General features: G+C 35.1%; 1 protein-coding gene across 6 annotated transcripts in view; it reads left to right on the top strand.

The window, feature by feature from the left end:
- The window catches only part of PBX3 (PBX homeobox 3), a 225,995-nt gene that overhangs the window by 145,661 nt on the left and 62,617 nt on the right, over positions 1 to 17,717 (top strand). Inside the window, exon 1 of one of the 6 annotated variants that reach the window (XM_074016537.1) lies at positions 1 to 17,717. This exon is cut by the window's left edge and continues 12,977 nt beyond it. The exons of the other annotated variants lie outside the window; for them this stretch is intronic. Coding sequence (XP_073872638.1) covers positions 17,591 to 17,717 — 127 coding nt within the window. The 5' untranslated portion in view covers positions 1 to 17,590. 6 annotated transcript variants of the gene reach the window in all.

Genomic DNA, 17,717 nt, shown 5'->3' with positions numbered 1-17,717 from the left:
GGTTCCTTAACACCAAACACACTCTGGAGTTAAAATTTGCAACCGTAGTCTTTTTTTCTTGTTGAATTTTTTTTTTTTTTTTGGCTGTTTGTTTTCTAATGTATTTCCTCTCCTAAATTGTGTAAAAACTTAATATTAGTAAAGTTTTGGACCTGTTTACTTACTCATTATAAAAACAGCATTAACAAAACTGGCAATTAATTTGTTCATAAATGTATAATGCCCTGTTTTAGTCTAAATGAATTCTAGTAACTGTTTATATTTGAGATATAAATTCTTGATTTTAAAAATAATTTTTATGGCAGGCCAATATACTAGTCTGGACTGGACAGTGTAAGCAGGATTGGGTGCTAATTTAGGTCAGGCTGCATTCAGATTTGGGAAGTCACCTTTTCAGCTCCTTTGGAAAAGAGGACACATCCAATATGGAATATTCTGGATGATTATGAGTATGAAGTGAAAATGTTTTTTCCAAATATGTACATTTTTGGGTGTAAAATATGCTTTGGGAATTTAGTCTTTATTTTGACTTTTAGGTATTCTCACCCACAGCAGGTTATGAAAGGGAAAAGTCAGTGACCACGTATTACAATAAAATGGCCTTAACGTAATTTGGAAGTGGATAACAGCCCTATACACCAGGCACCTTATTGCAAGGCTCTTATCATCCCCAGGAACGTAGGCCTTAATTTCAGTTAAGTGTGGGATCGCCCACATTCCCCACGGTTTCTTGGAATAACTCACTGACCCGTGGAGAGGTGTCTCCTGGCCCAGGCCTTTCCCTCTCTGGCTGTGGGCTGTTGAAGGGCGTCTGCACACATGGGGAGCAGGGACGCTTGCACACGCACGGGCCGAGCCACGGCTCGCCTGGCAGTGCACACACGCAGCGGCCTCGCCCCTTTCCTCCAGTCCCGAGTTCTGCATAAAGATGTGTTAGAAATCTCGTTCCTAAAAGATCTAGAGCGATAAATAATGGATGTATGGGAGCTCAGTTTAAGCTCGAGTTTTCTTTCCTCAGTAGTTTTTGTTCTCAATCACCTTGATGAAACAATCTTGAAGCCGCTCCGCTCTCCGTGGCATTTGCAATGAGTCCCTGACAGGCTGATTTTCCACCCCTGTTGTGATGCTGCTTTCTCTAGTTAATATTCCTGTGTAAGTGTCGCACAAAAGTAAACCCAAAGAGCCCGCACATGACACGGAGGCTGCTCCATTTACATTAATTATGCAGTCAGGGCGGTGAGAATTCGCTGTCAGCCAGCGGGGCGGGGGCGCGCCGCGGCGGGGAGCGGGGCCGGGCCGCGGGGCCTCCCGGCGCGAACGCGGGAGGGGGAGCCAGATCGCCGCCCGCCGCTCCGCGGCTCCGCGGCTCCGCGCCGCGAGAACAATGGGCGCGCCCGAAGCCCGCCCGCGGTCGCGCTGCCCGGCGCGCCCCGAAAGCCGCGGGGCAGAGCGCCCCGAGCGGTCCCCCGCGCCGGCGGCCCCGGCTGCGCCCAGCGGTAGCAGCTGACCCTAGCGGGCTGGCCGCCGGCCTTGTGCCCTGTAGTCAGCACCCACTGCGAGTCAGAACGTCTCTGTGGTCCCAAAGTTAGTGCTTTTCCAGTCCAAACCAGAAACTTGATTTGAGGCCTGGCAACGGTTGAGGATGCATTTTCTTGATTTCAAACATCTGGGCTGCTGCCGACTTCGGTTTCTCAGAGGACGACTGCATAATCACCATGTGAACATTTTCAACAGATAGGAAAAAATTCCCAAGCAGCTCCAAAACAATGGTGGTTGAGAAAAAAAAACCCTTCACCATAAGTATGAAACATCTTCTGGGAGGTTTTCCCACCGTAATTGGCTCTGAAGTATTCTAACTTAATGACTGTGTTTTTCAATGAGAGACTGAATTCCAAAGGGAATTCCACAGAGAATTTAAATGTCCAAACATTTTTTGAGTACCTACTATGTCCTAGGTGATGGGAAATTATTACCTCATTATTACTGGTTGGAAAACATTCCAGAAAACCAAAATTATTGCTCTTTCCAGGATTTAAAATACGGACACCATAGAAAAATTGCTGTTGTGGCCACTGCCTTCCCCCATCCCACCCCCAGTGACTTGGCTCTAGTCAAGAAATATTGGGAATGGTAGGGAGAATAAATGTGCTTTCTCTGTTCTTTTTGTACTTTTAAAGAATATCACAAAGATTATTGTGCAGTATTTCTACAATGTAGTGTGTACATCTAATTTTGTGGGACTGGAATTGTATGTTTGCAGGGAATGACTAGCCAAGTATCTGAGACAGCAGAACAACAGAGCACTGAGATTTGAAAAGATTAAAAAAAGAAATTTTTAAAAGCCTTGCCCCTTTTTAGATTGACAAAACAATTCCATGGTAATATTTTGTGCTTTACTTTAAAATAAAGGATTGTGTGCACAGCATTTCATGAGTAAATCCTGTCACATTTGGCCAGGAGCAATCACACTGAAAATTTTTCCAAAAGGAACTAGGCCATCCTTTCAAGGCCATGTGTAGTTGCCAACCATGATGACATTTAGCTCTATCCTAGCCAAAGTCGTAATTTCTGAAGAACCCAGTCTAGTACCTTTATCTTTTTCTTTCTTTCTATGTGTGAAATAGATAACATGTATTACTTTTAAAATGTTTAATACTCTTTTCTGACATTTGTACTGTGCACTTGTTCCAAAAATGAACTATTTTCAAAAACAAATGACATTTGTTTCCTTGGCCTATGAGGAAAACATTGATCTTTCCATATAATACGTATTTTAAAAGTCACTTTTAAGTACTTACAATTTACTATTATAGATAACCATTTATTTTCTAAAGTGAAATATGTAAAGATGCAACTATCTAAAATGAATGCTGAATCATTAGAAGTTGGTTTCTGACCATTTGTGACTTAGAAAATGGCAGTTCCATGAGGTTCAATCAAATAGGCAGTATTGGTAACAGGTATATGAAATGAAAAAGCGGAGAAGAAAGTACTTAGGCACTTACAGCCATTGTGTAAAAATGTATGGATGTACAAAAGATTGCAATTTGATGTTACACAAATAGAATAAAATGTTTATAGAGTTCATTTTTTTCTCCTACTACATTGCTTGAACCCACAATGAAACAAAAATTCAAAAGTTTGTTTTCTTTTAAGCCTTAGGTAAAACATCTCTGTTCTTTAAAAATGACAAAATTTAAAACATATACCAAATGTAGCCATTTAACCATGAGCCCTTGGAATTTTAACCACGTGTATCTATGTATCATTATCTATTCATATCCTAAGTTTGTAGTCTCAGAATTTTGTATTTTGACTCTGTTTCTATTCTATTTAAGAGTTTAGGGACTACTATTATGTGCATTTCATCTTTAATTTTACCCATATGTAAAGGGAGCTTCCAAAATTAGGCCTACCAGTTCAATCAGCATTTTATTTTATTTTATTTTAATTTAATTTAATTTTAATTTTTTTGAGACGGAGTCTCACTCTGTCCCCAAGACTGGAGTGCATTGGCGTGATCTTGCTTCACTGCAACCTCCGTCTCCCAGATTCAAGTGATTCTCCTGCCTCAGCCTCCCAAATAGCTGGGATTACAGGCGCATACCATGCCCGGCTAAGTTTTATATGTTTTTTTAGTAGACATGGGGTTTTGTTATGTTGGTCAGGTTGATCTCGAACTCCTGACCTCAAGTGATCTGCCCGCCACGGCCTCCCAAAGTGCTGGGATTAGAGGTGTGAGCCACCACTCCTGGCCTCAATCAGCATTTTGATTGGAACTGTATTTACAACTATGGATCAACTTTCTTTGTACCCACTCAGAACAGTTTGTATCATAATATCATTTACATAATGGTTTGCTTTTGATGCTATCATCTGTGAGATTTTTATCTCCAAGATAAATTTCCAAAATAAGTTAATTTTTAAAATCAGAAAGCAGAAGTGATAAATTATGAATATACTTATTTTAAAAATATTCAAATAAGATACCAAAAAAATCATATTCTTACATGGTATCATTAGCTTTGACATCATTGTATGGTGCCAGATTATAGTGATATGAAGCTTATGATACTATTTCACATTTTTATGCACTAAATAAAAACCTGCCCTGTGTTTTATTACAAAGTAGGTGGCCTGAAGGAAAAATATATGTATTCTTTCCTTTTGGTATAAAATATGCATTTGGGCTTCTCATTTCATCCCCAATCTGTGTTATTCCTTAAAAATGCAGAACTGCCTGAAGTCCTCTTTAATATTTAATTCAACAACTTTTTAATCTGTCATTATGCTGTGATGAAGTAAGCATCAAGTGTCGCTGAAAAAGATTAAATTATACTTGGAAATAGGAATTGAAATGATTTAGGGTTGGAGGCTGAGTATTTGCTTTGCACAAGTAATAATAATAGTAGCTTGGGTGAAGAAGGGCTTTGGTTTGGCTTTAATGTCTTTGCCTCGCTGTGCTCCCCTGTGGCTCCCCCTGATTTACGCTAGCATTATAAAGCTTTATTTTATTTAAATGGAGGTAGAAAGTGGAAATTACTACACTACAATACATTAATTACTCCATACTATTTCTTTGTACTGATTTCCCTTTTTTCTGTAAACATCATAAACAATGATGCAACCTACCCAATGGATAGCAGCTGTAAGCAATCCTGTACTTCTTGTTAACAAGCTTATTTTAGAAAGGAAAAGCAGTAATAATTAATATCAATCTATGCCAATAGTGAGAAGCAAAAGAACATTTATGCTTTCCCTTTCATAGGGAATGATGTCCTACATAAGAATAAGTTGTGACAGTATATGTTAATATTTTAACTGTTGCATTTTACTTTTGCTTTTAAAATTGAGACTTTAATCTGTGGATTCTTTTGCACTTAGAGACAAAGGTATAAACTTTCAGACCTCTTAGGGGTTCTTGAGTTGCTCAACAGGTGATGAATAAAGACTAAACTCTTTGGAGTACTTGGTCTCTGCATATCTTCAGATCTTCTGTCATCTGGAAATCTATCCAGTGGCTTCTGGCTGCCCAGGCTTATTTTTAATCAAGTTCTATGGCTCTGCCTACACGAGGCCAAAGCAATCAGTGTTTAGTGGAGAAAACTAATTGAGAAATTATTTGATCAAATACACAGAAGAGCCCCATGTGGTTGTTTGAAAGAATGCTGTATTTCATTTTTATTGTAATGCATGTGCGTTGGTGGCTTATATGTATAGTCTGGCTCTCTGTCTGTAATGAATGTCTTCAGAACATAACTTCATTTGTCATGATTTGGCATGATGACAGTCCTTTTCAGAATAAGCCTGAAAATAGACTAAAATCTTGATGTGCAGCACACCTGTTAGAATATTCACGCTTAGGAATCCAGTTGTATCTGTATTTCAGATGTGCACTTCCCTAGCATTATGGCCTATCATAGAACAATAATAAAGAGAAAGGGCCTCCTCCTTACTTTTTCGAAACATTCTAAGTGAGATACAAACTTACTGCAGTAGGTTCAGAGTGATCTATTAACTCCTCAGATTTAAAAAAAAAAAAAAGTAAAGCTGGCAAAATGTTTTTAAGCTCACAGTTTTTGTTACCTGTTTCTATTATATATCACCATGGCTACATATAGTTGCACAAAGCATAAAACACTTGAAAAAGTACAAAAGACATTTTGCAAATGGTATATTCATTTTTTACAGAAACTATTTTTTGTTGGCAGCTTGAATTAATTTTATACCCTGCATGATTGGATATCCTGAATATTCGCTTATTTACTTTGTCAGTGGATACCCAAGCCATGGAGGGTGGGACAACTGTGTGAGCATCATTCATTAAATACTCACTTCCATTAAATATTTGAAAATAAATTCTGTTGTTTTTGACAGTAAATTACTTTGTTGTAGTTTATAAATATATACTTAGAGAACTGAGTCCATAGATTATTTATGATTTAGTGTTTTCATCTAGGATAACCTTTTAAAATAAATCCGTTTTTTAACAGTTGGTCTCTGTTTGCCCACATAATGTTATTCCTATTAAGATATGCATGTGTTAACATGTGCCTTTTTTTTGCTCTAGCACAAGACTAGTTTTTCTGAAACCTAGTGTGCTTGTAGGGTAAAGTAAATGCATGTCTTTGTAGAAGAATAAATAAAAAGAGCAACCTGAGTCAATAAGCGGGTTCAATTCATGCCTACAGCCATGGCGGACAGCTCATTTTGTAGATGTGGGTGTTTTGTTTACATTTATAATGCAGCTTTATTTAATGCTGACAGATATAGCTTGTGGCAAATGATAGTCAGAATGTATGAGCAGTCATAATGCTTCTGTCTTCTTATAGTGTGCTGCTGAAAATAAGCAGTTCACCTCTGTTTTTATTGAGGAAAGGATATGAGACAGCTATAGCTTCGTGAGGCTATTTATTGAGTTGTTTTACTAGCTGTGAACATGCCGCTTTATAGCAGTTGTGAAAATGGACTTTGCTAGTGTGTGGGAAAGGAAATAACATTGCAGTATACAAGGGTAGTAAAAAATCTCTATAAATAATTTTTCAGACTGAGGAATATTCTCATTTAAAGGCAGAATGGGTCGTGATTTTGGGTAGGTGTCAGTCTCCTCAAAAAAGTCACTTGGTTGGGATTCATCATATAATTCAGAGAAAATTCTGATTCTCTAAAATTTAATTGTGTTAGAACTTAAGAAAAGTTTGTATTTATACATCCACCTAGATTTGGCACAGCATTGTGACCTTTGGGGCTTACAGATTTGTGTTAACTGGCTTAAGGATATAAATGATAATAATGTGCAGTAGGCTGCATGTATGTGTGATAAGACATACCTGTAAGCTAATTAATACTATGTTATTTAAGAATGTACACATAATAGAGAAACCTATTTTCACACACTATTTATATATACTGTTTACAGGATTCAGATGTGTAAGTAGCACACAGTTGATGTAAAAATTTTAAAGTATTGGTATTTTGACCCTAAGGATTTGTTATTCCAAATAACCCAAAGAAAGTGACAAACTACCACAGAATTTAAACTTGCATTTTCTTTCACCCCTTGGAAATTATAGGCACTCAGTACACCTGGAGCTTTTAGCGCTACAACAAACTTTTGGTTTTTATACTAGTTTCCTTTTTCATCCACTAAATCTGTCCAGGTCTACTAAAGCTTTTTGATGTAAGTTATTTATTGGCTACCATAATTGTGATAGATATAATACTTTTTATTCTTAAACATAAAAAGAAGAGCATTAGAGCTGTACTTATTTGAAATTTTATTACTTTTCTATTTTATTCAAATGTTCATCATACAGCAGTAAGAACATACACAAATAATATTTTCATGCATACAAAATAATTTAGAAAGCAGTGTGAATCTCAGCAGGTGTTTCTTCTATGTCTGTGTTCAAATTTCTAGGGAACACTGAATATCAAATTGAAATAACCTTCTCTTGATATTATGCACTTAAAGTTCAGTTTAATTCTCAGATAAGGTTTTCCTGGACACATATCATTTTCCTCTCATGTAAATAAAAATCACACTACTTAGATTTTAATACTTGCTACTTTACAAAGTAAATCAAACTGCTTCAAAATACTCACTTATTCCCTTTCTTAGTGCTTTTATTAAGGCATTTCTGTTACCACTAAATATATGGATTATAGAGATGCTGTAAAAATGTTCTTATTTCCTTCTCCACTGGCTGATGAAATGGGTTAATCTCTCAATAGAGCTATTTCCTTAATTCACCACCTGTTTTCAAATCCCTAGTAACCGACAAGGTAAGCAGAGAGATTCCTCTGTGTGTGCCTTATGTACCTATTTCACAGAGAGAAACCTAGAATAAAAAAATTAAGACAAAAATCTTCGTTGAATTTTTTTAAGGGAAAGTTCTTGCTCATTTCAAAAAAGCTGCCATATTTAAATTATCATTCAGCAGCCCAATTATGTTGCCTAGCAGGCATCCTTACAATGGAAATTTTCAACTCAAAGGGCATACCTCTACATAAAGTATATTTATTGCCTTTTTAAAAATGCCCATTTTCCTTCCAGCATATTGTGATAATGTGATAGAGTTGTAACTAATGCAAATTTTATATTTTTGATATAGAAACAAAGGAATTGATTTGATACTTGTAAAACTAAATGTGTGTTTGGCTATTATGGTTAGGATGTCTCAACTGTATATAAGTAATCATTTATTGTTTAAATACAGAAGAGGCTGTAACAAAATGCTGTCAAGAGCCATCACACTCATTAACCTGCAAGCTAATTAGCCTCCTCCTGCCTGATTGCTGACAAGTTCTTCAATCTGAACCCATTGCTGTTGTGTCAGCAGAGAAGCAGAGTGAGGTAGAGGAGGTCTCCGTTAGATGTTTGTGAACAAAGTCTCTGCATTAAAGGTTTGTTTTTTACACTCTAACAAATGTTAGAGCATTCATATCCCAGCTATAATTAAATTGGCAACTCTTAATTACTGTAATTAGTATATTAACTGTTTCCTTTCCTTTTCCTCTATAATTGATTTCAAGAAATTACATGTAATTTAATGTGATTTTAAAAATGTAATCATTGTTTAAAAGGTTTCAATAGTTAAATATATATCTAAATGCTATTGACTTTTGGAAATAATATGCATAATAAAATCACTTAAATACAGTGTCTTGTCAAAGCCAGTACATATGGGCTTTATATTTGCATGTCTTTTTTTTTTTTTTTTTTTTTTTCTGTGCAAACATGACATTCATTCACATTAGAATTTTTTCCCTGTTAGGCTAACATTTCTTAACTAGGTTGCAGATTAGCATTGGAATGATAGGACATTTTGCAAATGCATCTTAAAATATGAATTCATTAATTTGTGGAAGACTAATTCATTTAGAATAGCTTCTTGAGGGCAAAAAACATTCATAAGATAGTTTGCTTGTTATGCCATCCAATCAAACTGAAGAACTTATTAAGAGTACCAGAAAAAATAGGGTACATTTTGGATTGGCAAATGATCTGAGTGTGAATTGATGAAGCCTTTTCTGGATTCTCAAAATTATCACTATTATCTCATTCTAGCCAATGTTACTTACAATTTTTCTTTAAAATATTTACATCATTCTCAACAAATTAGTTAGAAGACTAAACCATTCTAAAACGTCACACATACCAGCAAAATGTATTCACATGTCTAAAAAAACCACATACTAAAATTTATTGTACTTCTAGTTTATATAGGGAAAACTGCTATTTGAGGGCATCTGATTTAAAAGTATTGGATTGCAGTGAGAAACAGCATCAAAGTTTATGGGAGTTTTCCATAGAAGTGCATGTTTACTCTGTATTAGACATGGCCAGAATTATCATTCACATAGCATCCTGTAAAGATCTTAAACTACGTGAATATATATTTACCACTAGCCAACTTAACTAAGCCCTAATTAAGGACTGTTTTAATAAAATTTAAAGTATACTTTCACTTAGTCATTCTTATAATAATTAAGATATTAATGTGACTTACTGTAATTGAAGAATTACCCAATATACTACAAAATACATCCTTCTTTAACTAATATGGCTATTTAAATACAGTAATCTATACATAAGAATTCTAACTTGAGCCTCAAGTCAACAGTAAATAATTATGATGGAATCGATAATGAGGTTCCTGCTGCCCTTTAGTTCTTTGGACCTGTGGTCTCTAAGCTAGAAAAAACAGATTTGAGCTCATGAAGCAGTGGTTTTGCACTTTTAGAATAAAATTTATCAGTTGGAAGCTACTGTTCTCACCAGTAAGGTTACTGTCTCCCAACCTCTCCCCACCTCTACCTCTCTTCCCTAGCAGAGCCTGATTCTGATAGAAGAGCAAACTTTTCCCAGAAATTTTCACAGTCTCCTTTGGATTGTGATACACCCTATGTTTTAGGGAATTTAGTGTAATAATGATTCCCATTTGCTTTAGGGAGTAAATAAAATATGTTTTTGGTGTTCAGCCTGGACAATGTAGCAGGATCCCATCTTCTGAAAAAATAGTAAAAGAAAGCTTAAGGGCCTTTTGAATTTTAGGGCCCATTTCAGAATCATTAGGCCACTTATTATAGTTTGTAGTTATAATGTCAGAGAGTCCTGACTAAATTCTGAACTGGTTCAGGAACCTATGGAACATAGCTCAGTCCTCTCATTTGATAGATGAGGGAAATTAGACTCAGGGGTGGCATGACTTGCCCAAGGCTGTACAACCAAATAACAGAGCAGATAAGAAGTGAAGATACAGAATGCTGAACCTCTAGTCTACTCCTCTGTTTTATAAATTCAAGTTGTAGCAGATTGATTTAGTACATTCTTTTGGATATTCATGATTGTTTTTATTACAGTTATTTTATATTGAATGTTAAAGTTGTTTAAAGCATATAAGTACAATTTTTTAAATGAGTACAAATTTATTGTTTAAACTAGATGGCTAAATTTATGCAAAACATTAAATCTTTTGGAAGAACACACAAGTAATAAAATAGAAACGATTGAATTTGGAACTGATGAGTATGAAAACAAAAACAAAAACAACTCTCAGAAACTCATTTTGACATCAGGAGGTATTTTTCTCCAATAAGTCGTTTGGTAAAAGAAACATCTATGGTGTTGAAAGGAATGCTGCTGCAGTGCTTCTAAGGAAGCTAATTGTTTTCCAAAAAACTTATGAGATGATAGGCTTTTATGTCATATGCCTAGTTTGTTTTCTCCCTTATTGTGTACTTCACATTCTTTAGATGATGGAGGTGGTGGGGGGAGGGGGGAGGAGAGAGAGCTCACCCACAGGCAGGGGAGGTTGTTGTCAGAGGGTAGGTACATGAAGAGAGGGGAGTAGAGCACAAATCAGACAGCTTCAAAATGCAGTTGATAGTCTTACAGCCTTTTGGTCAGCTGGCGAAGATTTGAATGCCTCATTTGCCAGAACATAATATAGACTCTCCTTCACTCTGCAGTTTCTGCAAAGTTAAGATTAGAACGAGGAGTCTTCATTTTTAAAAAGAGAAGACAATTTGTCTAAACACTTCATGTGAAAATAAATTATTTGAATTTTGGTACATCTTAAGTGACAAAGGTAATATTTCCTATTAAATCTATATGTGCTTGTCTAGAAGTAATTGAGAATTGGAGGCATTGTTTTTTGTAAAACTGTGTTGATATTGGTTTAGCAACTCTGTATACGTAACTATTAAAGAGCCCCCCAAAAGTATTTTCTTGATATTGGCTTTCATTTATAAACCAGAATAATTCTGAATGTTTATAGTAATGGGAGATAACCCAAGGCAAATTTAATTTTAAATTGGGCTTTTGCTTAATGTATTATTCATAGTATTGTATCATCAGTTAAGCATATCTCTGACAATAAACTTAAAACTTAACTTTAATAGTAATATCCACCCTAATTTGGGTGAGTCAAATAGTGACCTGACATGATTTATTTTGCCTTCTTATTGTAGATAATTTTTTAATAATGATAGGATGGAATTATTTGGTATGCCTTTCTCATTCTTAAACACCCCTCCCCCCCGCACCCCGCCATTTTTTTTTTTTTTAACACTTCACCATTTTTTGCTGCATGACCTGGTTTTGCATTTTTCTGATTCTCTGTTCATCTAATTAGTATGTTCTAAAAAGACCTGGACCACTTATTGTACAGAGATGTAGCCTGTGGGTATTTAATAAGGAGCTTTCAGTGCTACATTTGCATCTTTTGCTTGGGGTCTGAATAGTGAATTACCTTTAAGATCATTAGAAGCACTGCTGTATTGTTAAAATCAGGCCGCAATATTCTAATGACAGTTTAAAACTTCAGGCTTCCTATATAACCCAGGTGACCCCAGCATAATTGTATGTAGTGCAGATGACCCTAGGATAAACTGCTGATGTTCAGCTCATTCACAGTGTAGCTTCTATAGGCAGGTGGCTTTACACCCAAACAAACCACAAAGAGATGTAGTGAAAGCAAATGAGTTTTGTCCTAGTTGCGTACACTTATTGTATTATTTATATCGTAATACTAATTCCCAAAATATGACTTGATACCTTTTAAACAGAGACACATCCACCAAGCAATGTGCTGAATGTGGAATGTATTTTATCAGATAACTGGCCATTGTTTTCAGTGTAATACCTGGAAACCAAAAGCTTAAATGTGGGGGTCTTCTGCTTTCAGGTTCATCCCATAGGCCAAAACATAGGGAGATACTTTGTTGTTCAGTGATTAAATTATAATTTATTCTCTCTCTAATAAAATATAAGATAACTGTTAGTATTATAGATGCCAAGTGAGAATCCTCAAATCTTTTCTAAAAAATGGTTTCAAATACCTTTTAGAAGCTTATATAGTTTTTAAAGGTTATTTGACACTATCCTGGAATTATAGAATTTGAAAACTGGAAGAAAATTTAATTTAGCACCCCTTTTTGTAAGTTAATATTTCCATTAGTTTTCTTATCTCAAGTTGATGTGATATCTACCTGCTTCCATCAGTAATGCCAGGGAGCTCAAAGGGGGCTGGTAACAAAAGTGATTTGAATAAAGATAATGATAAATTTCATGTTTTAAAATAAATGCTTTTTACTTATAGGCCATTTATAGATTATTATCTAGCATTCAACTGTGTATCTGAGTTTCTTGGCTATATGAAAAACTGAATGAGTATAGGTATTTTTAAACAATGATCTTAGTAGATAATATATTAGTTGATTTAAAATATATAGCAATTCTACTTCAAAATTGTATTTCTGAAATAACTTTCTTAATGGAGCCTGAAGTTACTGAGACTTTGTTGTGATCAATAGTTTCTGCTGAACAGCTATATATGTATAGGTTTTAGTATAGTACTGTGCATATAGTGGGTACTCAGTAAAGGTTTGTTGACTGAGAGCATAAGTAAAAGGAGATTGAGCTGGAAAGAATGTAAAGGAAGATAATTTGGCTTGAAACATAGTGGGTGTCCTGTAGTTAATTGAACCAGCTAACCAGTTACATGTTTTCCAGAGGGTCTTACTTCCAGTAACAGTTTCAAAGAATGTTACCAAAAAACAACAACAACAACAACAACAACAACAACAACAACAAACCAGGTAGTTATCAATTTGAATCCACCTGGTGGACTGTTTATAATGTGTTTATTTTAGTTGTCTCATCCTTCTACATTCTTTTCTTGTCAGTTCTCAGAGTTCTCCAGATCAAGTGTGAAAAGTAGCTACCTGATCTGACAGGACCTTGCCTAGACCGTGACACCCAGTGTTGTCTTTTCTTTGCCTTTCTTTTAATTGTGTCACCTTCTTTGTTAGAGAAACCCAAATCTTCTGTTTCTTGAAGAAGCTGCTTTTTAAAAACATATCTTTTAGATACCTATTGTGGAAACAAAACAGAACTTGTGGGTTTTTTTTAAGAGAAATGATGGTTTCTTATATGCAGAGGGGCTGGTAGCGAGGCAAATATTTATACAGAGATGTTTACTCCAAGAACCTAAACTGAAAAATAAAATTAGACTGAATTTTTGGTTAAAGCTAGACCTGGATTGCATGCATATTTGAAAACATTATATAAGGTTTAACAAATTTATGATTAGAGCATTGACCAGTGTTATTCTGTTAAGTAGTTTTGCAGGATTTCTCTTGCAAGAAGAATTTGTTGTACTCGCATTATTGTTTCCTTTGGGATCCTAGACAATGACTCTGTAGTCTGATTCATTAATATTGGTTGTCTTCAGCAGAGAGTATCCAGATTTGACCTGCCAAGTATTAAATTTTTAATGTATTACTAGTTCTTTCACAGAGTAAGGCTTGTCTTTGTTCTTTGTATTTTTGTACCAGTACAGCTTGAATCAGATACAGATTTAATTTGTCGTATCACTAAATATGCCTCATTTAAAACACGTGCAATACAAATATAAAAATGTTTATTGATGAAAATATTTCAATATGAATAGCTACCTTTTAAAATATTTGAAAGTATGCACTTCCAAATTTATTTTGAAAAGTGCCAGGGGGTGCTATGTGCTATGTACAATAAGTTAATTATTATGCTATTAACATTGATGATGTTGAATGTATATTAGTTAATGTGTTAATGACGTGTTAATTACTGTACATGTTGTGAAGACCCTTCAGGCTTGTTCTATGATGCAGCATGTCAACTTGAACTAGACCAAGTAATCTGCAAAGCAGACTGTAACTCTTAAAAATAACACTTGTAAACATAAATTATAAATTAAATTATGCTTTTTATTATTCTTTTTCTTTCTGGTAGAATGAATAAGTAATTCTTCTGCTATCTGCACCTGTTAGAACCCAATACTGTCAGACTCTGTTTTCCCCAAGAGGATTGAAAGAGATTTGTTATGCAATAACTTCTGCTTTGTTTACGCTCTGGCATTTAGTGTATATTTTATATAGATTCATGTGTTTTGCAGCCTGAAAGATCTTTCTTTTTTTGTTTACCAGCTTCATTTAAAATGAAAGACACTCACACTCAGTCTTTGTGTAAGCAGGTGAAAAGTGGCCTTGTTTGATTAGGACTACTAGTTGATACTAAACTAATCTATATATACACATGTGATTCAGTTATAGCTCTTCAAGTTTAGTTGGCCAAATAGTTGAAATCTCAAGAGACCAGACATAAAAACAAAAAACTCAATGACAATTTCAAATCATTTACAACAGAGGCCAGAATTTGTTGCTGTTTGTGAGAACATGGCATTATATATTTGTTGTCCTTTGCATCAGTATAGCTTGACACTTTGAAAATGTCAAATATTTGAATTTTATTATTTTAACTTTTGAATTAGTGATTGCCCACTTCTTTCTAATTGTCAGTATTTTTGGAAAATACACCTGATGATAATCCTCAAGAGACTAATTCAGAGAAATACAAAATTATAGAATACGATGTTATTCATACAATGGTATTTCTTATTTTTATGTCTTCAAAATCATTGTTTCATATTAAACAAAAGAAGTTAGTTAACGAATGAGTGTTCTCAAATTTGCTGAGAGTCTTATGAGGATGTTTTTTAAATGACCCAAAACCAACTCTTAAAAATACAAAAAATAAAATAGAAATGAGTGTTTCTGCAAGGCAGTTACACTTTGATTCTTTTAACATAATATGTGTAAGAGGTGGTAAAGAGTTAGTTCAGACCATGAAGCCAGACTGTCCTGCATCCAATCCTAGCTTTTTCACCTTCTAGCTGTGTGACCATGAGCAATGGATCTAACAGTGGTGTACCTCAGTTTCATGATAATTAAAATGGGCTTAATAATAGTACCTACCTCTTAGGGGTGTTGGGATGATTAGTTAATACAGGTAAAGTACTTTGAGTAGTGCCTAGCGCATAGAAAGCTCTCAGTAAATGTGAGGTCTTATTATTAACCTACCTTTGATATTATACTAAAAATTATTTGGAAGCATTTAATTTTCACATACTCTTTGATTTCCCTAGGACCCATTTTGAATGTACGTTTTTGGTTTCCAGTCATTATAGTCTCGTACTTCATCAGAGAAAAACATCTTATTTTTAATGATGGTTTTATTACTCCAGTGTTGTTTACATCCACCTGGAGTCATCCCAGATTTTTCCATTCATCTAACCTTGCTTGATTTCCTATAGCACAGCTCTTGTTGAAGATTTATATTGGTATGGAAGGATGTTCTGACCAGGATTTTGGTCTCTCTTGCAAATATTTGTGTATCTCTTGTTTACAGCCCTAGTGTCCTCTTGTAATACCCATGCAAAATGGGATTCTAATAAATCTTGTGCTCAGCATTACACATTGTTTGTTTTAGCTGCCTTCCACTTCATGCTTCCTCCTTTAAGAGCGAGCCATTATGAAAGGTTAGATTCACAGTTAGCAGGCTTTAGCTCTCCCTTTTGAATCAGTGAGGTTGCCGTTTTATTGCTCTCCGACTTACACTTCAGTGATGAGAGTAAACTAGCATCAGATTAAAGGTCAGCAAATCCCATCAAAGAGAGGAATATTAGGGGCAGAGATAGTTGGAGAGGCAGCACACCACTGGGTATTGACAGGGTGATTCCAGGGTATCAGTCAGCAGAATTATAGCTGCCCAGAGAGTCAGTACAGCTTTAATGAGCCTGTGTGAAGAGGAAGAGGGTGGATTTATGTAGTTCCTCATAATTTTCTGTAGAGACTGTTATTGCAGACATTCTGTGGAGTGTTCTGGTCTTTCATTTAATTCAAAGGTCCTGGAGCTTATCCATCCTCTAAATTCCTTTTTGTTAGCTCAAATCAAAGTTGACATTTCCATAGTTTACCACCTAAAACACCCAGTTCAAAATCAGGTCTCTTTAGGCAATTTTGAAATCTGTATATTGCTAATATAAATCTATAATCATATTTATCATAGTGAATGCATATTTCCTCTTCAGAGAAGTGGGTTGAATAATGAACATTTCTTTTCATAACTAAGCAACAAGGGAAGAGGTAAATTTACACATTGCCCTCTAACTGGGAAAAAAAACTGATTATGTTATGGTGCTTTTCAGCAATCTTAATGTTCATCCTCCTTAAATTGACTTTCCTAATTAATTGTTTATCTGTCCATTTGTTTGTACCCCATCTCACCCTTTATGCCACCAATACCCATCCTCCTAACTGGAAAACAGTTCTTTTAATCCCTGGAGGGAAAATGTTTTTAATTGTTCTAATGAGGAATACTGCATTTAATTTTCGTTATTTTCAGTTCCACCTTGATTTTGATGTCTTTATAGTGAATTTGACTCACATTAATTTCTTATCAGAGGGAGATTAAATCTATGTGGTTTTGAGATCTGGACTATGCTTTGAGAAGTCAGATGTTTGTGAAAAATGTCTTTGGATTTTTTATCTTTTTTCTTCTGATTTCTTTGCTGTAGATTAGTTACCTAAAGGGTTAATGAAAGATATATTGATTTTTTTAGTTATGTTTTTATTTATTCATCACCATGAAAATTTATCAATTATCAGTTGTGAAAAATTGTGAATACACTTGCACTAGAATGTTTCATTTTATTACCTAGTTAAACCGCCCCTTTTTGTAATTTGTATTTAAGAATATGCTGTTTTGATTATATTTCTAAGTAAATAAATTTTTCCATTATTAACATAGAAGTCTTGTTTGTGTTATTTGCTGCTAGGAAGATGCTCTGAAGCCTCTGTCATTGTCCTTTGCTTGTCATGTGGGTGGTTGTGCTTTTTAGATACTTGCATGGTTTTTAATGTAAGAGCATGATGGATATGATACTACCATGAGAAGCCCTAATATCCTTTTTGAAGTTCACCATTGACTGAAACATCTAGAGTACTTACAGCAAAATAGAAACTTAAGAGAGATGCATAAAGACGAACATTACATAGGAATATAGAAGCCATTTTTAGTCATTAATTAGATGCTGTATTTAAAGAGCCAGCACACTTTAAAATCATGTGGAAAGTCTAGTGAAGTTCATGTTTCCTATAATCATGCCGTGCTTCACAAAGCCTTTTCAATAAAACTGAGTCTGTGTCCTTTATAATAATACAGATAAAACTTTATGCTGTGCTGTTACATTGGAATGTACTGAGAATGCCAATGACCCTCATGCCGTATTTACTAGCATGCTATTGTGAGCAGTGCCTGTGCATCAAGATAATTTGGCATTGCAAAAACAATAAAATGGGCATTCCTTCCTGCAAGAGGAAAAAGAGAACCA

This window comes from Macaca fascicularis, chromosome 15 (genome assembly GCF_037993035.2).
Source record: "Macaca fascicularis isolate 582-1 chromosome 15, T2T-MFA8v1.1".
In the NCBI taxonomy this organism is placed as follows: Eukaryota; Metazoa; Chordata; class Mammalia; order Primates; family Cercopithecidae; genus Macaca; species Macaca fascicularis.
This window is presented reverse-complemented; position numbering and strand designations above follow the sequence as displayed.